Genomic DNA, 11,076 nt, shown 5'->3' with positions numbered 1-11,076 from the left:
TCTGCCCACCTTGGCCTCCCAAAGCTCTGGGATTATAGACGTGAGCCACCGCACCTGGTCTCTTTTTTTTTTTTTTTTGGAGAAGGAGTCTTGCTTTGTCACTTAGGCTGGAGTGCAGTGGTGCAATCTCGGCTCACTGCAACCTCTGCCTCCTACGTTCAAGTGATTCTCCTGCCTCAGCCTCCCGAGAAGCTGGGACTACAGGCTCCTGCTGCCATGCCCAGATAATTTTTTGTACTTTAGCAGAGATGGGGTTTCACGATATTGCCCAAGCCAGTCTTGAACTCCTGACCTCAAGTCATCCTCCTGCCTCGGCCTCCCAAAGTGCTAGGATTACAAGCGTGAGCCACCGTGCTGGGCCAAGTGTTCCCTTTTCTATTTTCCACAAAAGATTGTGTAAAATATGTGTTAATTCTTTTTTTTTCCTTGTATGAAAAGATTTAATGAATTATGAGCCATTGACCATTACAAACTTTAAGCCTTAATATTTCTTCTTTCCTATGTAAAACCAGGTAATTAAAACAGCCTGTCTCAGTATGACAGAAGACCATAGTAGGGATAATAGTAACGTCTGCTTCCACATCTGCATGCTTTGTTAACCAACCAAAGAAAGTGCTCCAGGTTTCCCAAGTCAACAAAGTATAGTCAGTTACACTTTCCCTGATCATACTATGAATTGAAACAGAACACTCCTTTGACTTTAATAGCACTTTCCATCCACAGCACAAGCACTTTCCCATTATTTTCTCCTTTACCCTCAATATCCTTGTGAGGTAGTGAAGGGAGGGAGCAAGGATTTTTTTTTTTTTTCTATTTTGCAGATGAGAAAACTCAAGGTGAATTTTAGAACAGTGGTTCTCAACCTTGGCAGCATATTGAAATGACCAGAAAGTTTTTAAAAATCCTTATGACCAGCTCATATTCCAGACCAACATCAGAATCTTGGCATACGGAACCCAAGCATCGATGCGTCTTCAAACATTCCAAAGTGACTACAAAGTGTATTCAGCCAACATTGAGAACCACTGGTTTGAATGATTTATACTCAATCTTCAGGTGCAACTGTCTTCTACCTAAATACTCTTCTCAGCACCAATGACAAAGATATTCCATTTCCTTGAACACTGTAGCAGTTTAATATTTTGTAGAGCTACTACTGGGTTTAAGTGACAAATTTACGTAAATGAAGGCTCTTCATTACCCAGATGCTCATGCTGTTAACTTGAATTGCATATGATCTGCAAATGGGCTATTCGGGAATTTAAATCTTTGAGATAAGAATGGCTTGTTGTTAAATATTGAGGCAATTATTTCATTCTAGGTCCAATATGCAATAACCATGTGTTTCAGTTTTCCACTCAGCACCTTCAAAACCGTTGCAAATGAATGTTTACTAACAAGACAAAAGAGACAATTATAAACCAAACTCTCAACAAAATTCGGAATGGCCACATCACAACCTGAAAAAGAAAGAAGTACTTAAAGGACTTGATCACTTTCTAACAAGTCCATCTTCAGCCTGAACCACTTCTCTTGTTTAATCAAATTTTAAACTTTGCCGAATTGAGTTGTTCTACACCAAGAAAAATCAATTTCTATACCATCTACATTCTCTAATACGTTTAACATATAATTTCACTCAGTACACAGAGGTTTCTTCTTAACCTGGACATCGAAAAGAATCTTTAACAGATTTCATCTTTTCAAGCAATGTATCAAATACACAATAAATACTTGTAAACTTTTCAGGTGGCAACAATAAATCTTTGTTCTATGGCTAAAATCCCTTGCTTCACAGAGTATTGACAATCTTAACTCCCAAGGAGCAATCCAAGAATCCCGGCCAGCTGCTGGGTGTCCCTAATCAGATTTAAAACAAAACATACATACAGCAAGAACTCAGAAGTACAAAGATTTCGCTCGCCTTTGTCAATTCTTATGTATCTAAACCCATACAATGTATACTTTCATACAGAAAGATGTCTGTTTCTTTTCTAACAAAAGAAAAACTCTCAGCTCGGGCGGCGCTGGCTTTAGCGGCGGCGGCGCGGGCGCGGGCGCGGGCTCGGGCTCTGGGGCCGTGGGGGCCGGGGGCCGGCTGCCCAGCCGGGTGCTGGAGTTGGTGTTCTCTTACCTGGAGCTGTCCGAGCTGCGGAGCTGCGCCCTGGTGTGCAAGCACTGGTACCGCTGCCTGCACGGCGATGAGAACAGCGAGGTGTGGCGGAGCCTGTTGGAGCCTATTGGAGAACAGCGAGGAGGTGGGTTGGATTATTAATTCAAAAGCATTTTAGTGATGAGAAATAAGATTTGTAAGTCAAAATAGGAGTTAATGTTAAACTCTTCTACAATGAAACCTTCAAATATTGCCAACCTGAAGTTTTCAGCACAAGGTGTTATATTTCAAGTCCCATGGGGGCAATTATCTATAATGAGATTAAGAATATTCTTAACCTGTTTCAGGTGGGTAAGTAAACGTTTTCTTTATAGCCCCAATAACGAGTTTGAGGCTTAGATTAGTTGCATGATGTAAACAATATGAAATTTAAATTTTTTTGATAATATCTACAGCATTTATAGGGTTACAAAATAAAAGGACCATTAATCAATTCTTTTTTTTCTAGGCTCTATGACTAATAGCTTTCATATTTGAGGCCTACAAGAGCAAATGACAATGTTCTGTGTTATGAGACACTTTCTTAGAAGGCCAAAAATAAAACTGGATACCAAAAGATACACATTACTATTATGTTGAGATCATCCTTACTGATACATGTATAATTAGAAATAGATTTGCCTTCCTTCAATCTTTAGCCAGGAGATTGAGAGATCTTTACTATGATTTTGAGAGTAAAAACAAAAACAAGTCAGACTCTAACAGCTATGGGAACTGTAAGCCAAAAATAATACAAAATGAGTCGATACAACATATCTCCTTAAAATCCTCTTCTTTGTAGTTAACCCAGCTGTCCCCAAATGTTATTCCAATTTTGTAACCATGTAGTGGTTTTTAAGAAATTAGAACTAGAACAAAGCAACCTGTTTGTCCTTTTTTTTTTACAGTTTTTTTTTACACACATATTATATACAACTTTTAAAATAGCTGCACAATTTTATATCTCACTTTTAGAGAAGTGCAGTCCAGGCAGACCATGCTTCTCAATATATTAAAAATATTAAATAAAACCCAACCAGTTTCATAATTTTCTAATAGTCAAGCTGGCTGGAAAAAAACGGACTGGAGAAAGAACAGGCAGTTGTAAAATGGGATCAGTCTTCACAAACACACTACTTAAAAATCTTGCTATTTCCTTATCTTATCCCTTTGACAGCATCTCTACAATCTCACCTTTAAAGCTGGAAATGACACATTGCTATCTCAGAGACAACATCGGGTGCAACATGCATATGTCAACTGCCCACTCAACCAACTGCAACCCTGAGGATTTTTCTGGCCCAGTAGAAAGAGGAAACACGAAGATAATCTCTGCCGTAGAGCTGCTTCTCCAGTTTACGACCTCATGTGTTTTCAGGATGTTTCTTGGACATGCACGTGTGACAGTCACTTCATGGTTCTACTTCCCATAAGCAGATCTCTCCTCCATTCTGTCTGTCATCACGAGAAAGCCACTGTCATCCATCCAGAGGTTTTCCAAGGTAAACCAAAGTCACTTGTGTTGCCATATACAGCAGAAACTGCTGGGTATAAGCAGACCTTCGGAAGTCCTCTAAAGGCAACCCCCAGGAACTCATATTCACATTCAAAAGCTAAAGTCTTATCTTCCATGTCCAAGATGACTCGAATTCTTTCTCCTATCTGATATTTTGGTGCGTTGTTGCACTGTGGAAAACTGCCATTGACTTCTCCATTATGTAGTAGATTATTGTCCACCAGATTCCAGCCCCAGCTCTGGTCATCACTGCCCAGCAATGCCACATAACCTTGGCACTGTATGGGGGCCCGTTTCGTGGCAATTCCAATCACTGCCACAGTGCCCAGAGGGCCCTCCCACCACACTTCCCATGCATGGCGGCCCTCACTGAAACCAATCTTGGTCCTTGCACCATCAGGGCTCTGAGCAATGAGGTGTCGATGTAAAGTAAAGCCATTCTTCTTAATGTAGACATTCCTGGAGCAGTCATTAGTGCTGAAGACATGTTGAAAAGCACGTATCTTGGCCTTGTAGCTGGGCAGGTTGCAGAGGATGTCCGTGCGCAGAGCCTCTTCTGCCAGGCTGCGGGCGCACAGGCTCCGCCACACCTCGCTGTTCTCATCCCCGTGCAGGCAGCGGTACCAGTGCTTGCACACCAGGGCGCAGCTCAGCAGCTCGGACAGCTCCAGGTAAGAGAACACCAACTCCAGCACCCAGCTGGGCAGCCGGCCCCCGGCCCCCGCGGCCTCAGAGCCCGAGCCCGCGCCCGCGCCCGCGCCGCCGCCGCCGCTACAGCCAGCGCCGCCCGAGGCTGCCCCAGCCCCCAGGGCCGGCGCCGCCATCGCCTCACCAACCGGCCCGAGGGCCGCGGCTGCCGCCGCCGCTTCCCGCCGTCTCTGCTCGGAAGGCCAAGCCTCTCCCGGAGACCGGAGCGGCTCGCTCACCGCCCCTTTCAGTGCCAACCGCCGGCGCCTCCACCACTCCCGCCCCTGCCCGGGGGCGTCCGCCGCGCGCCCCCGTGTTAATTCTTTAAAGATTTGATAGAATTCTTCAATGAAGAATTGATAGAGATTCATTTTTTTTGGCCTATGGATGTCCAATTTGTCCAGCGTTGTTTGTTAAAAAGGCATAATTTGAAAGCTCACAAAAGACAAATATCCAGGCAATTTCTCGAGATTTCTCCTGGAGATTTCTCTTTTGGGAGTTTTTAAATTATGCACTCATTTTCCTTAATGGTTTTAGAACTATGCAGATTTTCTAATTCGTCTTGGTTGAGTTTGGTAGGGTGTTGTTTTTGAGGAATTGGTCCATTTCTATGAAGTTGTCAAGTTTCTGAGTAAAAAGTTGTTTGCAGTATTCCCTTATTATCTGTTCAGTGGCTATAAAATCTGTAGAGATTATCACCTGTTTCATTTCTGATATTAGTGCTTTGTGTCCTCTCTCTCTCTCTCTCTCTGTCTCTTTTTAGAGATAGGGGTCTTGCTGCATTACCTAGGTGAGACTTGACCTCCTGGGCTCAACAGATCCTCCTGTCTCAGCCTCCAAAGTAGCTGGAACTACAAGCATACACCACCACGCCTGGCTAATTTTTTGTAGAGATGGGGTCTTGCTATGTTGCCCTGGCTGGTCTCGAACTTCTGGACTCAAGCAATTCTCCCACCTCAGCCTCTCAAAGTGCTAGGAATAAAGGCATGAGCTGCTGCACCCAGCCCTCTTTCTTAATATAAGCATTTAGTGCTATTAATTTTACATGGAGTACAGTCTCTGTATCACATATGTTTTGATATGTTGTATTTTCATTTTCATTTGGTTCTGTTCTTTAAGTTTCCTTTTAGACTTCTTCTTTGACCTAGAGATTATTTAGAAGTATGTTGTTTAATTTCCAAGTGTCAGGAGATTTTCTGTTATATTTCTGTTATTGATTTCTGGTTTGGTTCCATTATGGTCAGGGAATATAACACGTAATTTTAATTCTTTTGAATTTGTTAGGGATTGTTTTTTGGCTCAGGTATGGTCTATCTTGGTAAATGCTCTGTGAACACTTGGAAAAAAATATGTATTCCACTGTTGTTGGGTGAAGCGTTCCCAACTTAAATATCAATTAAGTTGAATTTGTTGACAGTGTTATGCAGTTATTCTATATCCTTGCTGATTTTCTGTCTAGTAAGTCTACCAGTTGCTCACAGTGGAATGTTGAAGTGATCAATTGTAATTGTAGATTCATGTACTTCTCCTTTCGGCTCTATGAATCTTTGTTTCATGCATCTTCAGACTCTGTTATTTGGTGCATACACAGGATTGCTATGTCTTCTTGATAGGCTGACCTTTTTATCATGATGTAATGTCTCTCTGGTAATTTTCTTTGCTTTAAAGTCTACTTTATCTGGTATTAGTAGAGCCATCTGGCTTTCTTTTGATTAACATTTGTGTATCTTTTTCTATCATTTTACTTCAAATCTGCCTATATCATTATATTTGAAGTGAGTTTCTTGTGGATAACATATTGCTGGATAATGTTTTCATGTTCATTTTGCCAATCTGTCTTTTAACTGATATATTTAGACCATTTACATTTAAGGCAATTATTGATGTGTTACTGTTTAAGTCTGCCATTTTATTGTTTGTTTCTCCTGTTTTTCCTTCTCTGTTTCTCTTTTCCTACTTTCCTATAGGTTACTTGACATTTTTTTAGGATTCCATCTTTTTTTTTTTTTGACGCAGTCTCGCTCTGTTGCCCAGGCTGGAGTGCAGTGGCATGATGGCTTGGCTCACTGCAACCTTCACTTTCCGGGTTCAAGCAATTCTCATGCCTCAGCCTCCCAAGTAGCTGAGATCACGGGCATGCACCACTATGCCCAGCTAATTTTTGTATTTTCAGTAGAGATGAGGTTTCACCATGTTGGCCAGGCTGGTCTCAAACTCCTGACCTTAGGTGATCCACCTGCCTCAGCCTCCCGAAGTGTTGGGATTACAGGTGTGAGCCACTGAGGCCAGCCAGATTTCATCTTTAAAAAGAAATTATTATTGATTTTTGTGGGTACATAAGTACCCAAATAAGATAAAACTAAAGTTCCAAGCCTTCTTCTGTTATCATTTCTTTTCTGTTTGGAGAACTTCCTTTAGCCACTCTTTTGTTGTTGTTGAGTTGGAGCTTTGCTCTTGTTGCCCAGGCTGGAGTGGAGTGCAGTGGCACCACCTCAGCTCACTGCAACCTCGACCTCCCAGGTTCAAGTGTTTCTCATGCCTCAGCCTCCTGAGTAGCTGGGATTATAGGCGTCTGCCGCCATGCCCAGCTAATTTTTGTATTTTTAGTAGCGATGGGGTTTCATTATGTTGGCCAGGCTGGTCTCGAATGCCCGACGTCAGGTGATCCACCCGCCTTGGCCTCGCAAAGTGCTGGGATTACAGTAGCGAGCCACCGTGCCTGGCCCCTTTAGCCATTCTTTAAGGGCAGGTTTACTAACAACAGATTCTCTTAGTGTTTTCTCGCCTGAGAATGTCTTTGTTTCCTCTTCATTCCTGACATCTATTTTTGCCAGATATAGAGTTCACAATTCATAATTCTTTTCTTTTAGTTCTTGAAAAATATTGAGTCACTTCCTTCTAGTTGCCATGGTTTCAAAGGAGAACTCCACTGTCATTTAAATTGATGTTCCCTTTCAAATAATGTTTTATGGCCGGGTGCGGTGGCTCACGCCTGTAATCCCAGCACTTTGGGAGGCCGAGGCAGGCGGATCACGAGGTCAGGAGATTGAGACCATCCTGGCTAACATGGTGAAACGCCATCTCTACTGAAAATACAAAAAAATTAGCCAGGCGTGGTGGCAGGCGCCTGTAGTCCCAGCTCCTCGGGAGGCTGAGGCAGGAGAATGGCGTGAACCCGGGAGGTGGAGCTTGCAGTGAGCAGAGATCGCGCCACTGCATTCCAGCCTGGGCAACAGAGCGAGACTCTGTTTCAAAAAAAAAAAAAAAAGTTTTATTTCTTTCTGAATCCATTCACGATTTTTCTTTTTTTTGTCAGAGTTGAAGGACATGTCTTGTATGGATTTCTTTAGTTTTATCTTATTTGGGATTTTCTCAACTTCTTGAATCCATAGGTTGTCTTTCTTCAAATTTGGGAAGTTTTCAGCTATTGATTCTTCAAATAACTTTTCAGTACCATATTCATTCTCTTCTCCTTCTAGGAATACAAATTTATTTTTATTTTTATTTATTTATTTTGAGACAGGGTCTCACTCTGTTGCCCAGGGTGGAGTGCAGTGGCACAATCATAGCTCACTGCAGCCTCAACCTCCTGGGCTCAAGTGATCTGCCTGCCTCAGCCTCCTGAATTGAGTTGCTAGAACTACAGGCATGTGCCACCACACTCTGCTAAATTTTTTTTCGTGTGTGTGCTTTTTGTAGAGACAGGGTCTCACTATGTTGCTGTGCTGATCTTGAACTCCTGGCCTCAAAATTTCCTCCTGCCTCAGCCTCCTAAAGCACTGGGATTTCAGGCATGAGCCACTGTGCCTGGCCTTTCTCTTTTTTATTGTTATTTTTTTTGAGATGGAGTCTTGCTCTATTGCCCAGGCTGGAGTGCAATGGTGTGATCTCGGCTCACTGCAACCTCTGCCTCCCGGGTTCAAGTGATTCTCCTGCCTCAGCCTCCCTAGTAGCTGGGATACAGGCATGCACCACCACGTCCAGCTAATTTTTGGGTTTTAAGTAGAGATGGGGTTTCAACATGTTGGCCAGCCTGGTCTTGAACTCCTGACCTCAAGTGATCCACCCGCTTGGCCTCCCAAAGCACTGGGATTTCAGGCGTGAGCCACCACACCCAGCCTTTCTCTTTTCTTTTCAAGCAGGTAGCCTTCCTGTTGAGCTATAGTATGAGGGGTGGTTGGGATGTATATTCACTTTCCCCCTTGGTGCTGGGGCCACTTTCCTAGAAAATATGAGGAACAAACCTAACAGTGCTGCATTGCTTCCTGGTAGGGGGTGTACGTTTAGTTCCTTACTGGGCTCTACTGCTGCTGGGGAGTGAGAAATGATGAGTTGACTCATACCACTTTGTTGATGCAGGGTGAGGGCAGAAGCTTAGCTCCCCAATGGGTCCCACTGACACCAGCGGGTGGGGGAGTGAGACAGGAGTACAGACTAACCTTGCACAAAGTCAGAGGACAGTCCAAAAGACCACTCTCACTTCTGACACCAGCTACGAGTTTGGGGGTCCCCAAAACTATCCTCAACTTTCATGATTTGCTAGAGGGACTCACAGAACTCCCTGAAAGCTGTTGTACTCACAGTTACAGTTTATTACAGGGAAAGAGTACAGATTAAAATCAGGCAAGGGAAGAAGCCTGGGGGGCAGAGTACAGGTAAGTTCCGAACACAGAGATGACAGTGGAGTAATGGGCAGCTTTAATGACCTGGCAATAACATGTGACAGAATGAATGGAGTATGCCAACCAGGGAAGCTCACTCAAGCCTTGGTGTCACTGCTAGACTTTTCTGATACTTCTTTGGTAAAGAAATCAGAGTGCCACCTCCTTCTACTGGGTGGGGGATGGAGAATCAGCTCTCAATTTGTTCCCACCCACGCTACCCCAGCAGGGGAATCAGACTATTACCACCTGCTTCTGCCACATGGGAGTTGGAAAATCAACTTTAATCTCCTGTCAATGATGTGTGAAAATACACACAAAGAATTGCCAAGCAGGGAAGCTCTCCCAAGCCTTGGTGTCCAGAGTTTTTATTGGGGCTCAGTCATGTAGACCTGGTTGGCTGCCCACATTGCTGACCTCATTCTCCAGCCCCTCTGAAGGTGGAGTTGATGCCATGTGACCCAAAGCTCCCATCCTAAATCACATCACTTGACTTTCTGATGTGGCCTAAAGCCCCCCCACCCCCTGTGAACAAATACATTTTTATTAAGCAGGACATTCCAAAGGCTGAGAGATGACCTCCCAGGAGCTGAAGTTTAAATTCATTACTGCATACCCTACTTCGTAACATCTCATTCACTTTTTTTTTTTTTTTTTTTTGAGATGGAGTCTCGCTCTGTTGCCCAAGCTGGAGTGCAGTGGCATGATCTTGGCTTATTGCAGCCTCCGCCTCCTGGGTTCAAGCGATTCTCCTGCCTCAGCCTTCTGAGTAGCTGGTATTACTGGCTCCCACCACCATGCCCAGCTAATTTTTGTAGTTTTAGTAGAGACAGGGTTTCACCATGTTGGCCAGGCTGGTCTCGAACTCCTGATCTCAGGCAATTCACCTACCTCAGCCTCCCAAAGTGCTGGGATTACAGGCGTGAGCCCCTGTGCCCAGCCCACATCTCATTCACTTTTATTGCTGCCAGGTGGGTGTGGAGGCTCAGCTTCACAGTGAGCTTTGTTGACACCAGTGTAGGTGGAAAATGCAGGGCTGGCTGGCCATGACTTGCACCACTTGTCCAATCTTGGTGATGCTGATTGGGGTGGAGACTCAGGCTCTGCTGGGCTCTGCCAGCACCAGGGTGAGAAGGAAAGAAGAGTCGTGGTGAGTAGCCTCACCTTGCACCAGCTCATTAAGTCTGTTGAAGGGGAGGGGAGAGAGACAGGGGACACCATCACCAGACCCTGATGACAGGGCTGTGGCAGGAAAATCAGGGTACCACCTTCTTCCACTGGGTGGGGGATAGAGGATCAGCTTCCCACTCATTCCCATCTATGTACCCCAGCAGGGGAATCAGAGCATCACCACCTGCTTCTGTCATGTGGAAGCTACAAGACCAGATCCCCAGTTGGCCCTGCTGAAATGACAGGGAAGGGTTGCAGTTTTTCTATCAGTCTTTGGCTCGCAGGGCAGATATGGTTAAAAAAAAATTCTCTATAATCTCAGCATTTTGAGAGTCCAGTGTGGGAGGATTGCTTGAGGCTAGTAGTTCAAGATCAGCCTGGGCAACTGTATTAGTCTGTTCTCATGCTGCTATGAAGAAATACCTGAGACTGGGTAATTTATAAAGAAAAGAGGTTCAATTGAGTCACACTTCCGCATGTCTGGGGAGGCCTCAGGAAACTTAGAATTGTGGTGGAAGGCACCTCTTCATAGGGTGGCAGGAGAGAGAATGAGTGCAAGCAGGGGAAATGCCAGACGCTTATAAAACCATCAGATCTCATGAGACTCACTCATTATCACAAGAACAGCATGGGGGAAACCACCTCCATGATTCAGTTACCTCCACTTGGTCCCGCCCTTGACACGTGGGGATTATGGGAATTACAATTCAAGGTGAGATTTGGGTGGGGACACAGAGCCAAACCATATCAGCAACATAGTGAGACCTCCTGCTCTACAGAAAATACAATAATTAGCCAGTTGTGTTGATGCACACCTGTAGTCCCAGCTGCTCAGGAGGCTGAGGCAAGAGGATTACTTGAGCCTGGGAGGTTGAGGCTGCAGTGAGCCA

The 11,076-nt window shown here is 44.4% G+C and overlaps 2 protein-coding genes across 2 annotated transcripts in view; one reads left to right on the top strand and one right to left on the bottom strand.

Annotated features, from left to right (window-relative positions):
- The first annotated feature begins 3,252 nt into the window (after nucleotides 1–3,252).
- LOC129015211 (bMERB domain-containing protein 1-like) overlaps nucleotides 3,253–11,076 on the top strand; it is a 109,260-nt gene continuing 101,436 nt past the window's right edge. The window contains exon 1 of the mRNA XM_054452828.2: nucleotides 3,253–4,339. The gene's annotated coding sequence lies outside the window, so the exon portion shown is untranslated. The remainder of the gene's footprint in view (nucleotides 4,340–11,076) is intronic.
- On the bottom strand, nucleotides 3,626–4,492 carry LOC129015209 (F-box/SPRY domain-containing protein 1-like). Its single transcript, XM_054452819.2, is given in 2 exon segments — nucleotides 3,626–3,670; nucleotides 3,672–4,492. Coding segments are annotated over 2 exon segments (861 nt in total). The 3' UTR covers nucleotides 3,626–3,630.

The sequence above is a fragment of the Pongo pygmaeus genome, chromosome 18, assembly GCF_028885625.2.
Source record: "Pongo pygmaeus isolate AG05252 chromosome 18, NHGRI_mPonPyg2-v2.0_pri, whole genome shotgun sequence".
Classification (NCBI taxonomy): Eukaryota; Metazoa; Chordata; class Mammalia; order Primates; family Hominidae; genus Pongo; species Pongo pygmaeus.
The sequence above is the reverse complement of the archived record's forward strand: the minus strand, read 5'-3'. Positions and strand labels throughout refer to the sequence as shown.